This window comes from Nyctereutes procyonoides, unplaced genomic scaffold, assembly GCF_905146905.1.
Source record: "Nyctereutes procyonoides isolate TBG_1078 unplaced genomic scaffold, NYPRO_anot_genome, whole genome shotgun sequence".
Classification (NCBI taxonomy): domain Eukaryota; kingdom Metazoa; phylum Chordata; class Mammalia; order Carnivora; family Canidae; genus Nyctereutes; species Nyctereutes procyonoides.
The window spans coordinates 19,734,070-19,761,705 of NW_026575046.1; the positions used below are offsets into that span (position 1 = coordinate 19,734,070).

The window sequence follows — 27,636 nt, forward strand, 5'->3', positions numbered from 1 at the left end:
GAAGTCACTTAATAAATGTTTAATGAATGAATGAATACATGATGACTAAACTATAGTTGCTTATAGACAAGCATCAAGAAGGCATCCTTACCTCTAATTCTCTTCCCAAGTGGCCTGTCTGATAAATTGAAATTCCACCACTTTGATTTCATTTCTTCATGGCTTGGATTTCCTGTAATTTGATAAAATGGAAGCTCCCCCTGCTGGTTGGGGTAGCCATCAATATACCAAGCTGTTATCACCCTCTGTTGGTATGCTCAGGGAACTACTTTATTAACTCAATTGCTGATTATGTAAGAAAGCATAAAGGAACTCATGGGAAAATATTACCAAATTAGTTTATTTTTGGTGTGTGTGATACTGAAGAGTGGCTGCCGAGTGGAGGGGAGAGGGTAAATAGAGGGGTGCAGGCTACACAGTAGAAATAGCTACAGTGCAGGAAACACATCCATCATCAGGAAGTAATGCTTTGGGGCTTGGTTTCTGAGATCAGTTTCTAACTAGGAAAGCCAAGTTCTTAGAATACAGTGCAAGATCTCTCTTGCCTCCCCCAAGGAATATGTTGGGGGAAAATAGTAAAAGCACTGTTAGTGGTGAATTGGCCCTGAGTTGGAAGATGGCCAGGCTGGGCCAAGTAAGTGCCTGCAGATTGAAGGATGTTGACAGGAGGCAACAGCATTTCTCCTATGTATGCACTTCCTCATTTTGTGCAGTGCCAGCTCTGAGGTCGGCGGTCTGGAATACCCGGTAGATTATGTCCTTCTCATGCCCAATCACTGCTTCTACAATAGAAATGTTCACAGTAGAAACTGCTGTAATGAGAGGAGCCCAGACCCAGCCATAAGACCATGTTGCTGTCTGGACGTGTCTCTTGGCAGCTGTTTTAGCACTGGGCATGATATTTAACCACCTTGTCTCAGATTCCATATGTATCAACAGAGAATGGGTGACAGATCTCCTGCCCATCTGGATTCATTCTTGTGAGAAGTAAACGAAGGGTTGAATGTATGTAAAAGTGCTCTGAAACAGTTGCAAAATAATAAACAAATTTAAGATATTATTATTGCAAGAGATTCGGTAATGCAGCCTTAACATGGACAAACCTAGACGATGTGCAGAGATATTCTGGTCATTGTAGAAGATGTCCTGAAGGTAGTGAGTGCCCAGATTGTCCCCTCTGCCAACAACTGCCTGAGCAGGAAGCTCAGCACTAAACTCTGAAATCTTCTCCAAGTGCTTTCTGAACAGCCTCTCTCTTACCTTACAGGAGGGGTGGATGGGGGTTGGAGTTGCTGGTCCTCTTGGACCCCCTGTGTTCAAGGGAAGAAAACAAGGCACCGAGAATGCAATAACCCACCACCCAGTGAGGGTGGGCAATCCTGTATTGGAGAACCACGGGAAAGCAGCCCCTGTGAGGATGAGGAGCTGCAGCATTTGAGGTAATGGCCACCAGGGTTCCTGGCAATTGCAGAGAGCACAGCGCCCTCTGCAGTAAGCGATTTGCAGCGACTAAAGATTCAGAAATTAATTATCAGTGACTCCTTTGCCCTTGGCAGTGGGGTCAGATGAAGGAGGGAGACGTGTGTGTGTGTGTGTGTGTGTGTGTGTGTGTGTGTGTGGTCCACTAGCACTTGTGTGTTTCACATTTTCCTGACTGAGTAACTCAGAGGCCGCCTGGCCAAGGGAGTCGGAGCAGCTGTGGCATCAAGCAGATCTGCTCCCTACCAGCTGGGTGATAGAGAGAGCATGACTGTAGGAGCCTAGCTGACTACAGCATGAATGCAGCCCTGACATTTATTACTTTATAACCTTGGACAAGTCATTCAGCCTTTCTGAGCCTTTGTTTTCTTTCTTAGCTCATAAGGTCACTGTGAATGTGAACTGAGATAATGCACATTCGTGGAGCAACTGCCAGGGTGCCTACCACATAGTAAATGCTCAATCAAAACTAATTACTATTTTTGTGTACCTCTCTTGCAGGATCACTAACTGTTATTGCCTTACTTAAAAAAAAAATTTATTTATTTGAGAGAACCATCCAGCAAGAGAGAGAAGTGGGGAGACGTGGGTGGGAGGCACAGAGGGAGAGGGAGAAGCAAACTCCCTGCTGAGCTGGGAGCCAGATGTGGGGCTTGACCCCCAGGGAATCCAAGATCATGACCTGAGGGGAAGGCAGACACTTAAGTGAGTCACTCAGGTGCCCCTGTTATTATCTTATTTTTTTTAAAAGATTTTATTTATTCATGAGAGACAGACAGAGAGAGAGAGAGAGAGAGAGAGAGAGAGAGGCAGAGACACAGGCAGAGGGAGAAGCAGGCTCCATGCATGGGACTCCATCCCCGGTCTCCAGGATCACACCCTGGGCTGAAGGCTGCCCTACCTTATTTTTTAATACAGATTTAATTCTGTTAAGGGCGTTTCAAATCCAGACAGCAGGAGAAAAAGCAGGTCTGAGACAGGTGACCTCTAGAAATCATATAAAGTAGGTGTGTTGACCAATGACTTATTTCCTTTTCTTTCTTCTTTGTTCTTCATACTGCTGACTTACTAGCTATGTTTTGGAAGCTTGAGTTCATGTTTGAGTTCTCTACTACAGGACATGATCAGATATCGATTTTGAAAATGGCAATTGCATCAGTGTATTTATGTGAACGGAGTCCCTTCAGATGTACATGAAAAATTCAGTGTGCTGCAAAATATTTATCATACTGTGGAAATCCATCACATTAATTATGTTTGTTTCCTTTACTTTTCAGATTGATTGAACCACATTGTTTTCCTTTGTCATTGGTTCCAAAAGAATTCTGTCCATCACCTCCTGCCTTGAAAGATGGATTTGTTCAAGTTGGTTATGAAAGATACATTGCTTTCCTTTACATATACTCTCTGCTCCAAGTACTCTCTCTTACTGATGTCATAATCTGTTTCCTTCTTCCATATGAAACAGAGCTAAAAATAGTTTATATGTGCATCTTCCTTTTAGTGGTGAGGGTTTTAGTTTGTGACTTTTCTTCTTTGGCCCAAGGTGATTAGAATTCTGCAGAAGGCAGTAGATCTTCTGTGGTAAGGTAAATCAATACTGCTGCCCAGTGAAATTAGAAATGTAATCATGCCAGAGGGCTGCTGAACATTTCCATTCTGGACGCTAAAATAGGAATCCATAAGCAAGATCTTCAACAAAGAGAATTTTATTCTTGCCACTGAAAAATGTCCTTTTTAAAAAAGATTTTATTATTTATTTATTTGAGAGAGAAAAAGAGTGAGTGAGTGAAAGAGAGAGAGAGAGAGAGAGAGAAAGAGTGTACATGCCAGGGGCAGAGGGAGAGAGGGAGACAGAGTCCCTGCTGAGTATGGAGCCCCATGCTCATGATCTGAGCCGAAGGCAGATGTCCAACTGACTGAGCCAACTAGGCACCCTGAAAACATGTCTTTAAATTTTTTTTTCATAAATATGGGGTTTGGGATGAAATATTGGGTTTATTCCAGAAGCCAGTAAGACATTTTGCCAGTGTTGGTGAGATATGGGTCATGATACTTTGAGCAATTTTCTTCTTCAGGAAGGAACACAAGTCATCTACCACTTGTCGTTCTAGGGGATTTTTTTTTTTTTTTTTTTACTTTGGGGCCATATTAATGCATATTTTTCTTGCTGCTTGTTATGATGAGACTTTGGCCCCAAAGCCCCAGTGAAGTGTCTTCCTGGCTCACATAGGAGATACTGTGCAGCAGGACCCTCTCAGTATGGTCAGCCTTGCTTTCTCTATGAAGGATTTGCCCCTCAAATTCCAGGACCTTAAACATACACTCACTGACATTTTGCTGAAGATTCTCCAAATACAGGTACTGTTGGGAAATGGAAAAAGTGTGTGTGTGTGTGTGTGGAGAGAGAGAGAGAGAGAGAGAGAGAGAGGAGAATAAATCCAGCAGCTCTAACAGTCAGATGTTCCAATACAGCTCCTGCAATCCATGAAATTCCTGAAGGCTTGGAGAGCAATGCCAAGCAAACTTGTATAGTTAGCAAATTCTGAACTGCTGTCCCAAACTCCTGGGTTTGGAACCCCTGACTCCTGAACACTGCGCCACAGATGGGCTACAACATAGTCACCCAGGGAACTTAACAACAGAGATTGCTGCTTGCCCCTCATCTTTCTTTCTTTATTCTTCTTCCTCATTCTGTATGTTTAGGGTAAAGCCTGAGAACTGTCTTTTTTTAAAAGTATTTATTTATTTATTTATTTATTTATTTATTTATTTATTTATGAGAGAGAAAGAGAAAGAGAGAGAGAGAACACAGAGAAGGGGCAGAGGGATAGGGACAAGCAAACTCCCCCCTGAGCAGGGGACTTGACATGGGGCTCCATCCCAGGACTGTGAGATCATGACCTGAACTGAAGTCACACACTTAACCAACTGAGCCCCCCAGGCGCCCCCCACCCCCCTTTTTTTGAATTGCTACTAGTGGTTCTGATACAGAGTCAAGTTTGGGCACTGTTGAGCCCAATTTCCCCTTATAGCAGTCCCCTTTGCAAGGCAAAGGAAGGCCTAGGGACTTAAAGCAAATCAAGTATCCTTCCCCATTTTCTTCAAACCTTGGTAGTAACCTGGGCCCTCTGTTTCCTCCCAACTCCCATGATGGAGCCAACTTGGGCCAGGACTGACAGCAAGAAGAAAATGGCACCATGGAATTTTGTTCTACTGCTGGGAATGTAACAGGTCCAGCTTTCAGCCCTCCCCCAGGTCGATGTTCTTCACACCACCCCTGGGGTGGCAGAGAACCTGAAGGATAAGGAAAGGACGAAGAGAAGAGCATGATTACATCCTTCAGTCTCAGACTTCAAATTCTTCCTTGCTTCACTGTGAAATCTCACCTCCTGGCATCTTGGGCTAATGCCATGTCCCTGAATCTGGCCCAGCCCCAGAAGCACTGCCCTTACAGGGTGGGGGCTGGAGGGTGGGATGAGAGAAGATCAGCACTATGGTTTCCCTAAAAGTCATCAGTGAGAAACCTTAACTCTCATGAATGTGCTGATAGGGTTTGAACATTCCTATCTGTTCTTACTGGCTCTTATTAGGCAGTATTGCCAATGAACAGCCCATGACATCTCTCTAAAAAGAACTGACTGACAAGTACTTTTCCAAAATCTGATAAGAAAGTGTATTTTCCTCAAAAGTAGGGGGAAAGAAGTGACTTGGGCAGTGTCCACTAAAGTTATTTTAGTAAAATGCTTAGTATAGTGCTTGGTGTTTCGGGGATAATCAATAAATTATAGGATAGTGGTGTTAATGGGTTTATTTCAACTAATGGTAGTGCAAGGGTTGGGTAGGACCATCCAGGGAAAAATGTTTTTAAAGACAATTTTCTAAATTAGTTATTTGAACTTAGTTTGCCTGATGATTAAAAGAAGACATGATTTATAGGCCAAATATATCTGGAGAAATGTCCTGTTAATGCAAAATAGACATACTTTTTTCTCTCTATCTCTCTTTTGTTTCTGTTTAGGATGAAGGTGCCATGTTTCCTGTTGGGACTAATGTAGTATACACTTGCAATGAAGGATATTCTCTTATTGGAGACCCTGTAGCCAGATGTGGAGATGATTTACAGTGGCTTGTTGGGGAAATGCGTTGTCAAAGTGAGTGGCCTTGGCTGTAGCATATAACTTAAGATGAGAGAATAATGTGGAAGAGAATCAAGATGAATCATTGCTCACTGTGTGGCCCGTGTCTTGACCTCCCTTTCCAGAGAGGCTCATATGCTCCTCTTCAAGTTTCAGTTGTGTCTTGAAAAAGCCCTCAGCAGTCTCTAGTTGATAGTGCTCCTGTTGGGAAGGCACATTTTACTGCACTCCAAGTCTCACTGTTTCTGGTTGAAAATCTTATGTTTGGCTACTTTTGAGAATTTCTATTTTTTTTCCCGGTCCTTGTGTTTCAGAAGCACCTCCACTGTGATGTCCCTAGGTGTGATTTTCTTTGTCTTTACCCTGGCTGATATTCGAAGCACTTCTTGAATCTGTTATTTAATGTCTTTTGCCAATTTTAGGAAATTCTTGGCCACTCTGTCCTCATTGCCTTTGTCCCATTCTTGCTCACTTCTCCTCGTGAAACACAGATGATGTACTTTTTAGATTGTGTATATTATGTATATTTTTTTCTTTGTTTTACATAATTTTCCCTCTCTCTCTGTTTCATTCTAAATATTTTCTATTGGTCTACCTTCCAGTTTATTAATTCTCTGTACAGTTGTATTAATCTGCTTTTAAGAACTCTGTTGAGTTCTTAATTTCATTTTCCAATCCTAGGTATTTCATTTATCCACTTTTCTATATTTTCTTATTCTCTGTTGAGGTTCTGCACCTTGTCATTTAATTTTTTCCCAACTTGTTAATAACAGTTTTTTCAAGGTCCGTGGCTGTTAATCCCATAATCTGGACCTGCTGTGGGCAGGTTGTTATTGTCTTCTGGGAGGATTTTGGTTAATTCTTGGCCTTTTAAATGTTAGATTAGTTTTGATTAAATGCTAGACTTTATGTGTAAAGAAATAAGGGAACAATTTGAGGTTTTGGATGACGGTCTCTTCCTCTAGAAAAGATTTGATTTTTGTTTCTGGCAAGCAGTGAGGCTGTTTTATGTCCTGTTTACTTTTATTCCTAGTGTGTAGCCATTAAGGGATCTCAATAGAAAGTCTGGGATTTCTCCCTAGGTTCTCCTTTGTGATGGGACTAGACTCTAACTCTTAGTTCCCTAACCCTATAAGACTCTTAAAAACTCTATCCATTTTTCAGCCTCTGAGCTGCAGTTCCTCCTTAGTTTAGCAGACTTCCAGCATTTTTTTTCAAACTACAAATACATCAAGGAGAAAGGTATTACCAAACGTTGTAGACTTGTATCTTGTCACATCCCCAGCAGCTCACAACATACTTGGCTAAATATAGACACTTAGTAGATGTTGTTTTTGAATTAATGAATGAATGGAGTTTCTGATGGAAATGGTACAGAAACAGAGCAATATTTTGTAGAATACTGTCCAAAGTCCATTAGAGAGGTTGCCAAGATTTTTTTTTTGAATCATAAATTCTGATTTGCTTCCCATAACTCTGCATATTTCTCATTTTTCTCTTTGCTGTTTTCTCAAGTAGAAGATTTGAGATAATGAATGTAATCGAGTGAGAAAGACTAGAGATGGGAAACCAAAGATATTTAATACTTGCATGGTTGCAAGATTAAAGGTGGTTCTTTAAGACTTTCAGATAGTAAAAATATCTAATTGGATGTATGCTTAATGATATGCAAATGAACAGAGTTCCTGGGAAAATTCTGGTGGGACTTCAAGACCAAAAAGATAAGTGGCAGCTGTGAAAAGTCTGGTTTTGACAGCAGCCTGGGCTTTGGGATTCTGTTTATAAAGATGATTCATTTTAAATTGTCACATAGCTTTGAGGGCCGGGATGGAGAATGGGGATTGTTTTGGTCTTTAGTCTTTCATTGGTCAATTACATGCTAGGCACCATGGGACATGTCTTTCAGGGCATCCTAGGAGTGAACTTACCTCTTCCTCTTTGTCTTCTAATATGAAAAAAAGCAGAGCATGTATATTAGCATTATTGGAAGCTATCATTTAAGAAAAGATGACTTAGGAAAGCAATGATCCTTGTATTCTGTTTTCTTTTATTTTTAGAAATTGCCTGTGTTCTACCTCCATTGAAGGATGGCATACAGAGTCATCCCCACAAACCTTTCTATGGAGTTGGTGAAAAGGTGACCATTTCCTGTTCAGGTGGCATGTCCTTAGAAGGTCCTTCAGCGTTTCTCTGTGGATCCAGCCTTAAGTGGAGTCCTGATATGAAGAACGTTCAGTGTGTGAAAAAAGGTGAATAGCTCATAGATCTGTCCAAGGACACCTGCACTCAGGTGAGTGAGGCTCCTTGTGGTGGTCCTTTATGGCCCTGGATGGACATACTGTGAATCATTCCTTCCCTCTTTGCCCTTCTACAGGAAGGTCAGTTCATAGACTGGGTAACGGTTTTTTTTTCACATGACACAGATAGACTCATGGAATGCAAGGCAAGGCAAGAATTCTGGTGATTCTGAAACAAACTTAAATCCTTCTTATTGAAAATTAGCTTTGTATCCATTTTGGTGCCAACAATATAAAGGCTTTTTCAAAAATAATTTCTGTTTTTTTCCTAAAGTTTTTAAAGGTACTTTTATTAAATACAGAGTTGAAATGAAAATTTATAAAAAATTCTATATGTTTCATTCCTGGGCTTTCAGAGAGTTTATTAGCATTATTGAAATAGAAATTTTAAAAGCGTTTACATTTAACACTGCAAAGCAGAAGTTATTGAAAGCAAAGTGCTGGGGTTTATGAAGTTGGTCTTAATAGTGGAAATCCAAAAATCCAGTATTTTTGAACACCAGGCAAATTAAAATGGTCTTTTAAGAAGCTACAATAAGAAGAGATTTAGAAAGCAAACTATTTCTTTTTAGGGGTATTTAAGGTAGGATGGGTTTGTTTTTAAAATAGCCTCCAGTTTCTTCTTTGTTTACATTTTAAACATATTTTAAAAATAAATGGAAAATACATATTTGTGACAATTAAAAGACAGGAAGGAAGGAAAACTCACTTATATTCCATTTTATGTGGTATTCTTATTTTCTGGTGTATGACTTTTAATTCAATGCTAAGATTTGCCTTTTTTAGTGAGGATGAAGTACTAGAATCTGTGAGTGATACTGTCAGATGAATTAGATGGTTACAACTGAAGGGAGGGCAGGCTGCACAGAGCCCTCTGTGGCTGATGGTGGACATAGGCTGTTGGTGTTAAATATAGACCCTGATGACAGAAAGGGAGGGCAGCGTGGCCAGCAGAGTGCCCACCACATTGGTTCCATGTTCATTAGCTGTCAAAGGTCCACAGCAGAGACAAGTGCTTTGTTTTCTACTGCACTGAAGCATAAATATGAATTTATCAGGGATATTTGAAGTTATGGGCCTGTACCAGGAATTCTGAAATTAAAGAGAACAATGTACACTTGATGAGGTTGCTCTTTTATTCCAAATGAGATATTATATACTTGTCTTTCTAAAATGTCTGCTTTTGTAGCACAATTCAGTATGAATTTTCCCCTACTCAGTAGCAAATTCTATTAAAGTTTTAATTAAGGATATTTTTCAGGCCTGTGTGTTTTTTTGAAGACATGATGAATAATAATAGTAACTTCCCTTAAAATAAGCCTATTACAGGTGAAAAAAAAGAAACCCGGTTTGTCAGCCTCCAAAACTGATGTTTTAAAATACCTGCTGTATCAGGAGTCTTTTTATTTTTATTGTAGTAAAACAGACATTACATTTACCATTTTAGCCATTTTTAAATGAACAGTTCAGTGCATTAAGTACATTCCCATTATTGTGCAACCATCATCACCATCCATCTCTGGAACTTTCTCATCTTCCCAGTCTGAAACTCTCTACTTATTAAACACTAATCACCCATTTCTCCCTTCTTCCATCAGAATGCAGTCTCATAAACATATATGAAGATAACACAACTATGTTTTTGTTTTTTTTTTTTTTTAAGATTTTACTTATTCATTCATGAGAGAGAGAGAGAGGGGCAGAGACATAGGCAGAAGGAGAAGCAGGCTGCCTGCAAAAAGTCTGATGCAGGACTCAATCCCAGGACCCTGGGATAACGACCTGAGCCAAAGGCAGACGCTCAACCACTGAGCCACTCAGGTGCCCAACAAAGCTATGTTCTTAAATACAAAGGTCTTTCATCTAGTTGATTCTACCAGTGATTTTTCATAAAGAAATTATAATAACTTCTAGAAAACATTTAAAATCTAAAATTTCATTCTTATGAATGGTTAGTAAATAAAGTTTTAAAAAATGTCTTTTGTAGTTTTATTGAGAAATCATTGATGTAGATCACTGTAGATGCTCAAGGTGTACATCATAATGGTTTGATTTACATCTATTGTGAAATGCTTACCACATCAGGTCCAGTTAACATCCATCATCTCACTACAGTACAATTAAGAAAAAAGAAAATTTCTCCCTGTGATGAGAAATCTCAGGATCCACTCTCCCAAAAATCTACCTATATATCATAGAGCGATGTTAAGTATCGTCTTCGTGTTGCACGTTACATCCTCAGTACCCATCTATCTTATAACTGGAATTTTGGATCCTTTGACCATCTTCCTTTCATCCTCCCACCTTTGTCTTTGGCAAATAAACTTCTGCATAATGCAGAACTCATTTATATGACTTTATCATTGAACCTTGGTTTTGGTACATTTAGATTAGACTTTCTCAACCTTAACACTATTAGAATTTTGGACTGGTAATTCTTTGTTGTGGGAATCTGTCCTGTGCATTGTAAGATGTTTAGCAGCATCCCAGGTCTTTACTTACTAGATACCTGTAAGTAAATAACCAAAAATGTCTCTGGACATTGGTGAATTGCCCCTGGTTGAGAAGCACTGTTCTAAATAACACCATCTTTTTGTTGTTGTTATTGTTGTTGTTGCTACTTTAGCAGAGGGGGTGCAGAGGGACAGGGAGAGGGAGAGGGAGAGAATCTGCTAAATAAGGCGGCCTGAGGCAGGGCTTGATCTCACGACCCTGAGATCATGAGGTGAAATCAAGAGTTGGATGCTTAACCGACTAAGCCACCCAGGTGCCCCCTAGATAACACCATCTTTAAAAACATCTTATTTCGGAATAATATTAGTTTTCAGAAAAGTTGCAAATATAGTTTCCATATACCCTTTACCATGTTCTTATAATATAAACATCTCATATACCTTGACATAATTTAGTGGGTTAACTAAGACGCTAATATTAGCGTAATACTATTGACTAAACTCCAGATTTTATTTATAGATCACTGGTTTTTTTCACTATATCCAATTCAGGATCCAATTCAGAATACTACATTGCATTTAGGATAAACTTTGAAAGGGAAGTGTTTAAAGAATGAGTATTCATTACAGATGTTGCTGGACATGGAAGGCTATGCTTCACATTGTGGCCATTTTTACAAGTTATGAATTGTTCATGAGATTTTACTGTCATGTCTAAAGCCCTTAAGTTTTCCCAAGTGAGGAAGTAATGCATAGTTTGTGCCTCCGTAAAAATATGCTCTTCAGATAAACTACCTTTATAGATATATGCCACACAGAACTAGTTTTATGTTGGGAAAATATACGTCCCTGAATTTCATTGTCATGAAGTTGGCAGGAGGTGGAAAAAACAGGATGTTTTAGGTCATTCACCTTGTAATCAGGGATGACTGAGGGGATGGCAGTCAAATTAAACTCTTGTAAGCTGGACCTAAGGTGTTTTCTTATAAAAATAGGAAGATGGTTGATTTTGAGCAGTTTGTAGAAAACACAAAGCAACGGAAAGGGTTTAATTAATGTAAATATCTCTAGATATTTACTCACCATTGAAGGGAGACCAGTTAGACATTTACATGTGAGAGGTTATCATAGATCTTGGGGTACCAGGGAGTTCTCCATGTGCAGGTCACATTGTGTTGCTTTCTGTTCCACTACAGACAGAGTGGGCAAATGCATTCCAAACAACAATTTATAAATACCAACTTCTTGATGAAAGGGAGCCTGCTCCACTGGCCTTGAATTCAGACAAACATGGACTTAAATCCCGGCTTGGCCGATCTATTAAACGTGTGAACTAGCACCAGTTTCTTAACTTTTCTGGCCCTTAGTTTCTTTAACCTGAAGTGGGCATTTATTAAGGAGGATTAACTATCACAATAGTAAATGCTCACACAGTAGGAAGTGCTAACAATGACATTATTTGTAGGGTTCTCCTAGGAACACTCTGTCTTCCGTAAAATGCTTCAAAAAGCTTTGTTTTTTGACTGTACAAATTTGTGGCAGTTGAAAATATTACAGAAACCCGGTTCAACAATTAAAATAACATTTTGTTTACCACAGAGAAGCTCTTGTAATGATTGTATGTCCCTCATCCTTTTCTTCCAGATGCTCCTTTGATACCAGCAGGGCCTAAATGTCAGCGCTGGGAGAAACTGCAGAATTCAAGATGTGTTTGTAAAATGCCCTATGAATGTGGGTAAGCTCTTCTTTGCTTGCCTCTCTCTGTTTTATTTTATTCAAGATTTTTTAAAAAATGTGTTGGTGGATGCTAGTCTCTGTTAGTTGGAAGGTGTTGCTGACCAAGGGTTAAGGATAGTTGTTTGCGTTTTAACCTGGTCCATCTGCTGTCTGGGTCACGGGGGCTGACAATCAGCGGTGTTAAAGCCGTGTTCTATTCCGTCTAGAGAAAGGCTGAAGGACTCAGACACTGCTTGTTTTATACACGAGATGGAGGAAAATGAAAACACTGTCACTTGAGAATTTAGAGCTTGAGGAGATTAGGGTTGAAATTCCCTTGAAATATAAACTCTCAATGCAATGTACCAACAGATACAAGTGCTGCTTTTCCCATTCTTGAAATGTCTGTGCCTCTAGATGTGCATTGTAAGAATGGCACCCAACTTGAAATCTCTCCGCTGTAGGTGGACTTCTGAAGTAGGTACTAGATGTCTGTGATCTGGTCCTAGGTGGATACAGATGGTATGATTGCATTAGGACAAGAAGAGGTTTCCTAGTGGGACTGTTTACAGAAGTGTGGGCAGCGTGAAGGAAACTGATGCCACGAGGCAGTACTTCTGGACTGCTAACAGCCAGGCTACATATCTGTGCCCAGGCCTGGAGTGATGAGAGGGGCTCTTATGCAAAGCTGGAGACAGAGAAGACTCTGTGCAGGTGGGAGCTGAGGAAGAGCTTAGTCTCCCATTTTAGGGACCTCAGAGATACCCCCTTGCAGTGAGCCAGGGCACTAAACATCCCTCCAATCTCCTGCCATTGATCAAACGCACCCAAAGCCAGAGGATAGGAAGTCCGTGGATGTGGCTCATAGTGTCAGCCTTCTTGGCAGCAGGGGGAGAGTGGAGAGTGAATCTGGAGAGGCAAATGGGAGATACTTGGGCCCCCAGATTTACTGGTCATCTTTAAGGTTAAGAATCAAAACACAAATGTACTGACTAATCATAGTTGACCTTTGAACAACCCAGAAGTTGGGGTGCTGAACCCCCTGCACAGTCAAAAGTCCACATATAACTTTTGACTCCTCCAAAATTTAACTGCTATTGACCGGAAGCCTTACCAATAACATAAATATTTTCTATGTTATAGGTGTCATATGCTGTATTCTTAAAATAATCTAGAGAGAAGAAAATGCTATTAAGAAAATTATAAGGAAGAGAAAATACATTTATAGTACTGTCTATATCAAAACAAAGCCTGTAAAAGTGGACCTATGGTGCAGTTCAAACCAGTGTTGCTGGAAGGTCAACTGTACTTGACTCATATCCAACTCCTTGAGCGCCAACAGTGGGCAATGGTGATTTTGGTGGTATCTTATAAGAAGAAGTGACTTCTTGTGAGAAAAATACACCTGAATAGTGTAAATGGCAGTGGTTGTCCAACCAGAATGTTCCGACTGTGGCGTTAGTTCTTTATGAATCATTGTTGACTTTGATTCACTTTCATCCTCTTTCTAACTTCTCTGATTCATTTAGTTCCTCTGCAGCCTACTGTCTGTAGACACGGAGTGAGCTTTCTATCAGATACTGATAACAAGGTGGCTTTGCAAGGTCTCTGCTCTTTAGGCTGTTCTGAGTAGTTTGATTTAAAGCTTAAATAAGCAGATAAAAGAAAGATATAAGGATTTGATGTAAATAACTCCAAGGAAATTTAGCTCTTGGTCATTGAAGAAAATATTAGAACTAAATATATATAAAAATAAATATAGGCTCTATCTACCATACAAAAATACTTTGTTGTTTAAGGGTTCACTATAGTAATGCCTTCCTTATCCATCAACATTCTGAAAGATGCTTGTTTTTATCAGTGACATTTCTAAAAAGCTGAATCTCACCATTTTAGCACCCATGCTTAAGGAACAAAAAGTAATAAATTTTCATAGAAATATTCCTAAATGATTTTGTAAACACAGATACTTTAAAAAATCCCATTGACAAATATGATTTCATCTTCCCTTGAGGATTTGATCATCCTGTGTTGGACAATGCCGTATCATGGACATGAACTCTGAGGGCTCCTGGGCTGGGAGGACCTAATTTCTCCTGCAGTCAATGGTCCCACTGGACTAGTCTCTGAGTGTGTGATCTTTGCTGATTTTGTCTCCTTCCTACTTGTCAACCCCCCGGCTTCCTGAGCAGACCTTGCCTTCTCTTCTAATTTGCTGTATCTGAGCTGCTCTAGATGAAACTAGATCAACACCAGGTATCTACGTGTGTAAAAATTGTGAGCCAATAAAGAGCAAAGTATGTTCATTTCGAAGATCTGAGGAGGGTGCGCCCCAGTCAAGAAGGAAATTTGAGTTTCTGCTTCATCTTTTTGCTGTGGCTGGTAACATCTGAGGCACGGAGCTCCGAGCCTCTCCTTTCACTTCTCATCTTCCACTTTTGAGAATGAACATCTTCTAAATAATGGAATTTAAAACATTTGTTTCAGGTCCTCCTTGGATGTATGTGCTCGAGATGAGAGAAGCAAAAGGATACTGCCTCTGACAGTGTGCAAGATGCATGTTCTCCACTGTCAGGGCCGAAATTACACCCTTGCTGGTAGTGACAGCTGTACTCTGCCGGCCGCCACCGAGAAAGCTTGCGGGGCCTGTCCACTCTGGGGAAAATGTGATGGTAAGGGGCATTTCGTAATTGTAACGGGGACAACGCTGAGGCAGTCGTACTGAGGTTTTAAAAACTGTAGTTTCTAGTTTAGCAGCAAGTCCAAGCAGATCCCTGAGGATGTGAAAGTCCCAGGCTGGTCTAAGGGTAACTGTCCTTGCCCACAGCCTTTCCTGGGGAGCTGGGGGATCAAGTACCTAAGAGGACAAAAACCCACCATCGATGCTCTGAATGTCCTCCCAAACACTGACGGTTCCCAGTCTCCCTTCATGATTTTTGCTCTGTCCTTGTCTTACCCGTTTTATGTACTCATTAAAAAAAAAAAATAGATTCACCTAAAAATAACTATTTTTTAAGAAGAAAATTTCATTATCACTTTCTTAAAAGGAGATATCACTTGCCATAAATATTAGGCAACTACAAAAATACATATAATGACACAAAGTAAGGTTGCAGATGCTAGCCAGATGCTGCTGGCAGCTTGAGGGATGCTGCTTCTTTGGGATAAAGGGAGTCTAGCAAGTGTTAAGGAGGTGGTAAAAGTGCCTAAAAGCATTATCAGTGCTAAGGTGACACTTCCTCCTAGAAGTAATTAGAATAATTTGAAGAAGAGAAAAAGGAGTGATTTTTTTTTTTCAAGTTGTGGTTCAAGGTTTGCCAGTGCTATGTCCGACTAGCGCTTACCATGACCTTGAACAGCGGCACCCTTGGCGTGGCCTACCTCCCGCAGGTTTAGCTACTTCACCAAGGGGGAAAGCCCGGGCGGCTGGCGCCAAGTCATTGCTCTCAGTTTCCCCTTCTATAAATTTGGGAGCTGGACTGTGTGATCTGTGAGACCTCTGCCAGCATCCCAGGCCCTCCTTTGGACCTGTACCCGCCAGGCCCTTCCCCCCTCACTCCTGGACACTTTGCCACACCAGCCACGACGCACTGAACTCTCCCCGTTGGGTCACGTTGGGAGTGGCAGTCACCCCTGGCTGGCTGACCTTGTCACTCCGTTTGGAGACACCTGGCTGGTCTAACTCCAGCCCGGCACCTGCAGCGCACATGGTGGAATCGTCCCCAACTCATTTCTGGCTTGTTTTCACGGGACATGTGGCCCTTTGAGTCTTAGGCCCCATCTCTCAAAGCGGGTCGAATATGCTTTTCTTTGCCTCTGAGCCCCGCAGCGACTTGGTCCCTTCTGAGGCCCTTATGCGACCAGGGGTTGGGGGAGGCTCCGTTTCCGGCTTCCCTAGACAGCGGCACAGGGGAGCGGGGCACTGGGGAGCCCCCGACTTGGAGAGAGCTGGCCCACCTGGGGACCACATGGGGACCACCTGGGACCACCTGGGGATCACATGGGGACCACCTGGGGACCACCTGGGGACCACATGGGGACCACCTGGGACCACCTGGGGACCACATGGGGACCACACATGGGCCCACAGGGCCGTGCCAGCCTCAGGCCCTGCTTATTCGGGGCGGAGCAAAATGCCGTCCTTCCCCGCCTCCTGCTTTCCCGGGCGGCGGGAGCTCCTGAGATCTCCGGGAGCGCCCCGCGGCCCCAGCTCCACCACGTGCCTCTAAGCCTCCGTCGTCTCTTTCCCAGCCGCGAGCGGCCGATGCGTCTGCAGGGAAGCCTCCGAGTGCGAGGACGAGGACCAGGACCGCGGCTTTGCGGTGTGCGCGCAGGTGGACGGCGCCCTGCAGACCGTGAGCGAGTGCGCGGCGGGCGCGCTCCGGTGCCGCGGGCAGAGCGTCACGGTCACGGGCACGCGGCCCTGCGCGCCGCCGCCGGGGGCCCCGCCGCCGCACCAGCCCCTGGGCCGAGGCCCGCCGCCCGCGCTGCGCTAACCCGCGGGAGCCGGCCCCCCCCCCCCGCCCCGGCCCCTGCGCTGCGCTGCCCCCCCCCCCGCGCCCCGCCGGGCACCCCAGCGCGGCCCGTGGCTCCGCCCACCGCGAGCCGGATGCTCCGCCCCTTCGTTAAGATGCCAGCCCGCGGGGGATGCCAGGATCGAGTCCCGCGTCCGGCTCCCTGCGTGGCGCCTGCTTCTCCCTCTGCCTGTGTCTCTGCCTCTCTCTCTCTCTCTCTCTCTCTCTCTCTCTCTCTCTCTCTCTCTCTGTGTGTGTGTGTCTCTCATGAATGAATAAGTAAATCTTTAAAAAAATATAAAATCTTAAAAAAAAAAAAAGCCAGTCTGCACGAGCAGCACACCTGACCCCTTGCACGAACCGTGTGCTCTTGGACAAACTGCTAATGTGTCTGAACCGTGACTTTTTTAAATCTGAAAATTAGGGGCTTAGCCCAGAGGAAGGCGACTACCCCCGCCCTTTGATTCCCTCGAGTATGATTGACCCCCCCCATGATCGACCCCACCCACCGGGGGCCGGAACACCCAGGCTGTACACGTGGATCAGGAAAACTGGAAGGTCAGAGAGGTTGGCTTGCTTCCCCCAGTGAAGCTGAATAAGGCAAAGGGCGCCTTGAATGGAAAAAGGCAGATCCGGCCATCCCACCCCAAGCGGCCACCTCAGCTGCTCGATGAGGACTCAAGCACCACATGCAGGGATCCCTAAATCTTGTCGGGAGATGCACCCCCTGGAAAGTCTGAACCACTGTGCTGTAGTCACTGGCGCCTTCTGCCTTCTTGTCTGACGACAAAGACAATCCCATCTTCTCTCTGGGGCTTTTCTTTAGTATGTGTCAAGCACAAGAAATGCAATTTGTGTGCTTTCTCCCCCCTTTCTTTTGTAGGAGGCATCAGTTCTGGCCTGAGCTATTGAGAGATTGTGTATTTGACAGAACGGTTTTCTTGCATATGAATACATGCTTGGATTTTTCAGGGGGCCATACAGGTACATCAATTGGAGACATTGGCCTTCTATTTATTCCTTTTTCAATGTTTCATCAAAACAAAAAAGCAGCTGTGGGAGATGAAATGAGTGGGCTTAAATGGAATTTAAAATATGCTTTTATATACACATAATATCTGTGTACTTTTCTGGTACTGATAAATACATTTCAACAAAACCTTAGTTAAAATGACAATGATTAAAATCTCATTAAAGATACTAGTCTCTGGAATTTTTTTCACCTGTATTGTGAATCTTTCCATGAAGAATGGCTAATGTGTTCTTTTTAAATATATCTTTATTTTTTAAACTATTTTATTGAGGTATGATTGGCATGTAAAAAGCTATACATATTTATTGTATACAACTTGATGAGTTTGGGGATAAGTAGACACCAACCAAGACCATAAACACATCCATCACCTCCGAAAGTTTTCCCCTATCTCTCTTATTATCATTGTTGTTGTCATTTACTTATTTATTTATTTATATGGTAAGAACACAGCATAAGATCTTTTTTCATAGAAAATTTCCTTGGAGATTTTATTTATTTATTTTACAAAGAGAGAGAGAGAGAGAGAGAGAGAGAGAGAGAGAGAGCACTCGAACAGTGGGAGGAACAGAGGGGAAGAGAGAGGGAGAAGACCTCCAGCAAACTGTGCACTATGCACACACCAAGTACAGAGCCTGATGCGGGGCTCCATCCCACCACATGACCTGAGCCAAAGAGTTGGACACTTAACCAACTGGAGCCACCCAGGTGGCCCCCTTCTTAGAAAATTTTAAGTATTTGGGGGATCCCTGGGTGGCTCAGCGGTTTAGCGCCTGCCTTTGACCCAGGGTGCGGTCCTGGAGTCCCGGGATCGAGTCCCACATCGGGCTCCTGGCATGGAGCCTGCTTCTCCCTCTGCCTGTGTCTCTGCCTCTCTCTCTCTCTATGTCTATCATGAATAAATAAAAAAAATTAAAAAAAATTAAAAAAAAGAAAATTTTAAGTATTTGTTAAAGTATTATTAGCTATAGGTATTATAGTTAACACGTAGCTACAGCAATGCTGTATAGTGAATCTCCAGAACTTGTTCATCTTGTGTAACTAAACCTTGGTACACTTTGGCCATCACATCCCCATATACCCCCTCTCCTCAGCCCCTGACAGCCACCATTCTACTCTCTTCTTTATGAATGTGACTATTTTAGGTTATACACATAAGGGAGATTATATAGTATTTCTTTCTTTCTTTGCTTTATTTCATTTAGCATGGTGTCCAGCAGGTCCATTCATGTAGGATGTTCCTCTTTTTTTTTTTTAAGCCCAAATAACATTGCATTGTATATATACACCACATTTTCTTTATTCCTTTTTCCATGGATGGACACTTAGGTGTTTCTATATCTTGGCTATTGCGAAATACGTCTTTAAGATCCTGATTTTGATTCCTTTGGATATTTGCTCAAAAGTGGAATTGCTGGATTATATGGTAGTTTTATTACTTTTTGAGGAACCTCCATACTATTTTCCACAATAGCTGTACCAGTGTGTTCTTACCTAAAAGCCAGGTCTGGTCCAGGCCCAGTTTTATATACCACATTGTCCCTTGAGTGAAGATTCAGAGAGAATATATGGAAGTTACAAGGAAGCAGGTTTAAATAGATTAAAAACAATAGTGTTCAAAAATGTTTGATTAAGGTCAACTCATTGTTATTTGTTGTTAACAAATAACAACGAATTTGTTATTAGGGAGTTAATTTCCGCCCTGGGTAGGGAGATAGATTTGAAAATGCCAGGCCCAGATGCAGGTCCCAAAACAGAGTTGAACATGTAATTTCCTTGGGAGGAAGAGCTCAGTATCCTTCCAATAATTTCTTCTCTTGTCTTAAGCAAGTAGAGAGCTAAACGACTACTACTTATGCACTACCACCCTCCTTTCCTAGCTAATACAGAGGATATGGTCAACACTATCAATTGCTATAGGAGAGGTCAAATGAAGTCTGAAAAAAAGAAATTAGCAGATTTGACAACTAAGGTTTGGAAAAGAAGTTTCCCAGAGTTAGTGAAGGAGAAGTAAGGGGTTAGGGAAGAGTTGGAGGAGAAGGAGGGAGCAGTGAATGAGGTTGTAGAGAGATGCTGTCTTGAAATATTAAATTTTGTGCCTTTTTTCTTTTCTGAACATTCTTACACTTGTCCTTTCCTCTAGTTAGAGATCTTCGTAGTTGTTTATAAAAGAATCACGATCATTGCAGTGAATCTGCAAGGAGATGTAACTTTCAACATTAAGTCTTTTAAAATGTTTTGAAACTCTGAAAATAAGCTCTTGAACATCTAAAGAGAAGGTTTTGGAAAGCCAGGACTGCTTATGCCAGGAAAATTGACTGCAAAGAGAATAGTGTGAATTTGACAATTCCCCTGCTTGCCCTTCCTGCTGCCTCAGACCAGGTGAAGATCCTCTGGGTTAGAGTGGGCTATAACCTTGGAGGAGAAGGCAGAAAATGCTGATGTGCACGTCATCTGGACCTAGTGGGGGACAGAGGGGGAGGAGGGAATTGACTGGGGCATTAACCGTCACTAGCTTCAGGGAGCTACATGGGAGCCGAGCCACATCCCACAAGTCATCATTCACGATTTAAGGGGACACTGCAAGTCACCTGGGCAGAGAAGCTGCTTTGGAAGATCTTCTAATCACACTGGAGAGTGTGTTTTTTAAATATATAGTTTTATTTAAATTCAATGCATTAACATATGGTGTATTATTAGTTTTGGAAGTAGAGTTCAGTGATTCATCAGTTGCTTTACATACATAACGAGCTCCTTATTATCATATGATCTCACTCATATGTGGAATTTAAGAAACAGGATCATAGGGGAAGGGAGGGAAGAATAAAACAAGATGAAATGGAATCTTCTTGTGACACTCCATACATTTTCTAATAATTGGCCAACAGAAGAGCTGCTTATCAATACTATGAACTTTAGTGAACCCCATCCAGACTGCTCCCCTACCCTTCCACCAACAATCTGGGACACTTGTAATCCTTTGAAACCGAGGGAAGGTTCTTATGTTTAGGTGTGGTATAGTGGAGGTGTGGAGTGGCAAGGGGAACTATCTGACAAATGACCCCTGGAACTCTGGGTTACCTGGCAACTAGCCAACCAACCGGTTAATTTGATCAAGGGCTTCCTCTCTCAGCTGGAAAGGTCATGGCTATTCTCAGCTTCATGTGAGAATTGTGAACCCATTCTGTTGTTAAGTAGTCAGAGCTACAGACGCTGGGCAGGTGGTGTACCCAGCATTCCCTAAAACTGGTCATGTGCCTTTACCTTTTGGTTAAGATAAGTATGTGTATTAATGAAAATTTTTGAACCCCATAGTGTATCATCTGGTCTATATTTTCTTTTTATGGATACCAAAATTCCTTACACCCACACACTCACTCACTTACCCACCGTATAGGCATTTGGATTATTTCTAATAGTTGGTGGAAGAGGTCATCGTAAACTTGAAGATAAACTAAGTTGCTATATACTTTGGGTACGAAATGAAGTAAGTGTCCAGGTATACCAACTCTTTTTCTGAGGTAGGAGAGAGAGGCAGAGGAGGGGCAAGACAAGAAAAAAGAACCGAAAAAGAGTCATTTTTAGTATAGGATTAGCAGAACTGAGCAGCCACATTTGTCCCACTACCTACCAGTGCACTGAGATTTTTCCTTCTTGATGGACTAAAGTGTATTCAATACTTGTCCTAGAAATGGAATGACCTGTTTCTCTTTTAGAACACTGAGCCAGAAAGCAACCACAGTAGGAAGCAATTTCCGTTAATATCTGAGAAACCAGAGGTATATGCATGCCTTTCAATTACCTTGGTCTTTCAGGCAGCTCACACATTTGGGGACAAGAAAGCTGATGGCATGATAGGAATCCCTGCTGTGACAACCAAAGCACTTACAATTTGTCTTTTTATTTATTCCTGTCAGACAAAGCTCCAGATTTACACTAAAAACATCAATCATGTAGGGAAATTTGCTTTTTTAAGCCAAGGGTTAACAAGACCGGATAGAAAGACAGTCGTTGTTTGAGAAGGAATGGGCTGATGGTGAGTAGGTGGGTAGGAGAAGAAAGACAATAAAATGTTATTTTTGATTCACAGGCTGAGGACAATTTCCTGTGAAAGGACAAACATAAAGAACTGCCCTGTTATCACTGCTATTTGCACTCATCCTTAGGAGAGGAGGCTTGTGCTGAATTCCAGGGGCAAGGCCTTAGGTACATAACAGATCAATGATGTTCAAGACAGAGGTGCATTGACTCAAGGCACAAAGCATATGTACTGCAGAATGAGTGTCCATTATGTAATAATCAGCTGATCAGGTGGGCTAGGAACACAGAGAGGTCAAGGAATTTTTTGTAATCATGAAATAGAATTTTCTCAATAAAGGAAAGTTTCCCAGACATCCTCAAGAAGAAGTAATTAACACAAAAAGCTCAACATTGGTGTATTATTAGACTCTATGCAACCCACAAGTATATTATTATTATTTAAATATTTTATGTACTTCTCTTTCTTCCTTTTTTAATAAAGATTTTATTTTTTTATTCTTGAGAGACACAGAAAGAGAGGCAGAGACATAGGCAGAGGGAGAAGCAGGCTCCCCATAGGGAGCCCGATGTGGGGCTTGATCCCAGGACTCTGGGATCATGACCTGAGCCACTGAGCCACCCAGGTGGCCCCACCATGAATATATCATAACAATATTTAGTAAAGGGTTTCAACCGGAGCTCTAAGTCTAGAAACTCTTCTCTATATGGATACTGAGCATGAAGAGGAACTCCTGAGGTCAGGCGTGATATTAAACTGGACAAGCCAAATAATTGGATGATTACAGCCCTATGGAATTAAATACTTTGGGATGATAAGGAGCCCTCCAAAGTATCCTGAGTCTCTTAAAAATGGTGGTTGGCTTTTTACTATGGACATGGTGCACAGAATTCATTAGATATGAGAGAAAGGCACCTTTGAGGAAATCTTGCCCCCAGATTTCCTCTAGACTATTAAGGGTAGGGATTTGTCCTATGGTTCTGTGCCTCCCATAGCTCAGTCCATTGGCTGTGTATGCTCAATAAAATGTCCATTTTATAGTCATTTTTCTATAGTCACATAGCAGATCTAGTCTGGAAATGGCTCTTCTGCTTCCTAGGGTTCATCTTGTTTCACTGCAGTGTTGGCCTTTTTTCTGTGCCGTAGACCTGTGGTGGTTGTTTGTGTCTTGCCAGACGTGGGAGAGTTAATGTTTGTGTCTTGCCAGACACAGTTAATCACCTGTGTGATGTGGTGTCTTGCTACACCTGCAGGGGCTGGCATTCTGAAATACTAACTTGGCCTTAAATAGGTATGCTTTGTCTTTTGTGCCATGGAAGCAAGTCCCTCCCCTCTCATTGTCTCTGTGGAGGATTGATTAGGGGTGAAGAAGTTTGTTGTTGAGACTCATGCTACAGAAAGAGGCAGAGGCCTTAAGGAAGAAGCTTAGAAGTTCCTGAATCTAAATAATATTTTGAAGGGCACCTGGGTGGCTCAGTGGTTGAGTGTTTGCCTTTGGCTCAGGTCTTGATCCCCAGTGTCCTGGGGTCAAGCCCCACATCAGGCTCCCTGCATGGAGCCTGCTTCTCCCTCTGCCTATGTCTCTGCCTCTCTCTCTGTCTCTCCTTAATAAATAAATAAAATCTTAAAAAGAATATTTTGGCACACAAGCCTATTTTCTGGGAAAGTTAATCTTGGGATGCTGGTTTATTAAGAGACCGCTGCTCCTACTTCTAGCAGTGGAAGTGGCTAGAGCTGACAGTTCTCTTGGTTACAGATTGGGAATCACAACCCTATGATGGACGTTCTTTCTCATTTTGGTGACAGAAAGAACAAGACTGTCGAGTGAGTTCTGGTTGCTCTAATACAATATCATGGGCTGCGTAGTTGAAACAATACACATTTAGAAGTGTTGGCTGGCTCAACTGGTGGAACATGTGACTTTTGGTTGTAAGTTGTTGCCCTATGTTGGGTGTGTAGATTACTTGAAAATAAATAAGTATACTTAAAAAATATTAAAAACAAGCAAACATTTATTTCTCACATTTCTGGAGGCTGGGAGTCCAAGATTAAGTCCTGGCAGATGGGGTGTCTGGTAAGGAGGGCTTTCTTCCTCGTGTGTCAAGAGCTACTTTTTGCTGTGCTCTCACATAGTAGAAAGAGAAGGCATTCTGGTCTCTTCTTCCCCTTATGAGGGCACTAATTCCATTAGGGGGTTCTACCCTTATGACCCCTGATCTCATCTAAACCTAGTTAGCTCCCAAAAGCTTCATCTCCAAATGCCATCAATATTCAGAGGTTTTTTTTAATTTAATTTATTTTTTTATTGGAGTTCAATTTGCCAACATATAGCATAACACCCAGTGCTCATCCTGTCAAGTGCCCCCCTCAGTGCCCGTCACCCAGTCACCCCAACCCCCCGCCCACCTCCCCTTCCACTAACCCTTGTTCATTTCCCAGAGTTAGGTGTCTCATGTTTTGTCACCCTCACTGATATTTTCACTCATTTGCCCTCCTTTCACCTTTATTCCCTTTCACTATTTTTTTTTATATTCCCCAAATGAATGAGACCATATAATGTTTGTCCTCGGATTGACTGACTTCACTCAGCATAATACCCTCCAGTTCCATCCACGTCGAAGCAAATGGTGGGTATTTGTCGTTTCTAATGGCTGAGGAATATTCCATTGTATACATAGACCACATCTTCTTTATCCATTCATCTTTCGATGGGCACCGAGGCTCCTTCCACAGTTTGGCTATTGTGGACATTGCTGCTAGAAACATCGGGGTGCAGGTGTCCCGGCGTTTCACTGCATCCGTATTTTTGGGGTAAATCCCCAGCAGTGCAATTGCTGGGTCTAGGGCAGGTCTATTTTTAACTCTTTGCGGACCCTCCACACAGTTTTCCAGAGTGGCTGCACCAGTTCACATTCCCACCAACAGTGTAAGAGGGTTCCCTTTTCTCCGCATCCTCTCCAACATTTGTGGTTTCCTGCTTTGTTAATTTTCCCCATTCTCACTGGTGTGAGGTGGTATCTCATTGTGGTTTTGATTTGTATTTCCCTGATGGCCAGTGATGCGGAGCATTTTCTCATGTGCTTGTTGGCCATGTCTATGTCTTCCTCTGTGAGATTTCTCTTCATGTCTTTTGCCCATTTCATGATTGGATTGTTTGTTTCTTTGCTGTTGAGTTTAATAAGTTCTTTATAGATCTTGGATACTAGCCCTTTATCTGATACGTCATTTGCAAATATCTTCTCCCATCCTGTACGTTGTCTTTTAGTTTTTTTGACTGTTTCTTTTGCTGTGCAGAAGCTTCTTATCTTGATTAAGTCCCAATAATTCATTTTTGCTTTTGTTTCCTTTGCCTTTATGGATGTATCTTGCAGAAAGTTGCTGTGGCCAAGTTAAAAAAGGGTGTTGCCTGTGTTCTCCTCTAGGATTCTGATGGATTCTTGTCTCACATTTAGATCTTTCATCCATTTTGAGTTTATCTTTGTGTATGGTGCAAGAGAGTGGTCTAGTTTCATTCTTCTGCATGTGGATGTCCAATTTTTCCAGCACCATTTATTGAAGAGACTGTCTTTTTTCCAGCGGATAGTTTTTCCTGCTTTGTCGAATATTAGTTGACCATAGAGTTGAGGGTCCACTTCTGGATTCTCTATTCTGTTCCATTGATCTATGTGTCTGCTTTTGTGCCAGTACCACACTGTCTTGATGACCATAGATTTGTAGTACAAATCTGAAATCTGGCATTGTGATGGCCCCAGCTCTGGTTCTTTTTTAATATTCCCCTGGCTATTCAGGGTCTTTTCTGATTCCATACAAATCTTAAGATTATTTGTTCCAACTCTCTGAAGAAAGTCCATGGTATTTTGATAAGGATTGCATTAAATGTGTAAATTGCCCTGGGTAGCATTGACATTTTCACAATGTTAATTCTTCCAATCCATGAGCAGCTGTATGCCAATAAATTAGGCACTCTAGAAGAAATGGATGCATTTCTGGAAAACCACAAACTACTAAAACTGGAACAGGAAGAAATAGAAAACCTGAACAGGCCGATAACCAGGGAGGAAATTGAAGCAGTCTTCAAACCTCCCAAGACACAAAAGTCCAGGGCCAGATGGCTTCCCAGGGAACTTCTATCAAACGTTTAAAGAAGAAACCATACCTATTCTACTAAAGCTGTTCTGAAAGATAGAAAGGGATGGAGTATTTCCAAACTTTTTCTATGAGGCCAGCATCACCTTAATTCCAAAACCAGACAAAGACCCCACCAAAAAGGAGAATTATAGATGAATATCCCTGATGAACACAGATGCAAAAATTCGCAACAAGAGACTAGCAAATAAGATCCAACTGTACATTAAGAAGATTATTCACCATGACCAAGTGGCATTTATCCCCAGGATGCAAGGCTGGTTCAACACTTGTAAAGCAATCAACGTGATAGATCATACCAACAAGAGAAAAAACAAGAACCATATGATCCTCTCAATAGATGCAGAGAAAGCATTTGACAAAATACAGCATCCATTCCTGATCAAAACTCTTCAGAATGTAGGGATAGAAGGAAATTCCTCAGCATCTTAAAAGCCATCTACAAAAAGCCCACAGCAAATATCATTCTCGGTGGGGAAACACTGGCAGCCTTTCCCCTAAGATCAGGAACAAGACAGGGATGTCCACTCTCACCACTGCTATTCAACATAGTACTAGAAGTCCCAGCCTCAGCAATCAGGCAACAAAAAGACATAAAAGGCATTCAAATTAGCAAAGAACAAGTCAAACTCTCCCTCTTCGCCGATGACATGATGCTGTACATAGAAAACCCAAAAGACTCCACCCCAAGATTGCTAGAACTCATACAGCAATTTGGCAGTGTGGCAGGATACAAAATCAATGCCCAGAAGTCAGTGGCATTTCTATACACTAACAATGAGACTGAAGAAAGAGAAATTAAGGAGTCAATCCCATTTACAATTGCACCCAAAAGCATAAGATACCTAAGAATAAACCTAACCAAAGAGGTAAAGAATCTATACCCTCAAAACTACAGAATATTCAGGTTTTGAAAGGATACATTTAGCCTATGGCAGAGACCGTGAGCTGCTGTGATTTAATGGTCAAACTTGTGCTTCATTTAGTGGGTTTGTGAGGAATCTTACCTCATGAGCTTGCCCTTTCACAATCTTGGCAAGTAATGCTAAGACATCAAAGTAAATTTATCGAGCCAGATGTATTTTCTCTGTGTATTGTGGGAGGCATTTTTCTCTCATACTATAATGGCAGTGCTGCAAATGCCTAATATAGGTCCTAAGCAACTCAGGCTAGGATGTTCCATCTCTTCTGAGAAGGAATATTGGAACCCAGTCTTAGAATGTGGAACGCAAAGACCTGAATGCCAGTAAGGAATAACATTAATATCCAAACCGAAAACGTGTATGGTGCTTATTGGTGCCAGTCCGTCCTCTGAGCACTTTACATATATTAACTCATTTAATCAGTTCAACAACACTATGAATAAGTACTATAGTTTCATTTTACAAATGAGGATGTGGAGGGATAGAAAAGCTAAGAAATTTAGTGAACTTCACACGGCAAATGGAAGAAATAGGATTCAAATCCAAGCCCTTTGGTTCAGTAGATCACACTCTTAACCACTATTCTGACATGTTACAATGGTAATAGCACTTTTCATTGATAAAGTGCCTTAACAGATTCTAAAATTTTTGCTATACCTGGTCCTATTCAAAATAAGCCAAAATTCAGGATAAGATTTGGTTGCTGAAATAAAGTCAGTAATTAATTTCTATAACTTTTTAAAAGGATTCAGCCATATAAAAAATGATATATTTCTCAAACTGATCTTTCAAAATGGATAAATTTATAGAGATTTGTTTTATGGCCCAGAATATGATCTATCTGGTGAATTACCCATGTACACTTGAAAGGAAGTTGCATTCTGTTGTTCTTTGTAG

General features: G+C 41.8%; 1 protein-coding gene across 2 annotated transcripts in view; it reads left to right on the plus strand.

The window, feature by feature from the left end:
- Positions 1 to 17,798, plus strand: part of C7 (complement C7) — a 51,808-nt gene extending 34,010 nt beyond the window's left edge. For both annotated transcript variants that reach the window (XM_055325353.1, XM_055325354.1), the window contains 7 exons: positions 1,268 to 1,439; positions 2,757 to 2,844; positions 5,501 to 5,633; positions 7,676 to 7,867; positions 12,013 to 12,103; positions 14,572 to 14,756; positions 16,336 to 17,798. In XM_055325353.1, coding sequence (XP_055181328.1) covers positions 1,268 to 1,439; positions 2,757 to 2,844; positions 5,501 to 5,633; positions 7,676 to 7,867; positions 12,013 to 12,103; positions 14,572 to 14,756; positions 16,336 to 16,580 — 1,106 coding nt within the window. In that variant the 3' untranslated portion in view covers positions 16,581 to 17,798. The remainder of the gene's footprint in view (positions 1 to 1,267; positions 1,440 to 2,756; positions 2,845 to 5,500; positions 5,634 to 7,675; positions 7,868 to 12,012; positions 12,104 to 14,571; positions 14,757 to 16,335) is intronic.
- The last annotated feature ends 9,838 nt before the right edge of the window (positions 17,799 to 27,636 follow it).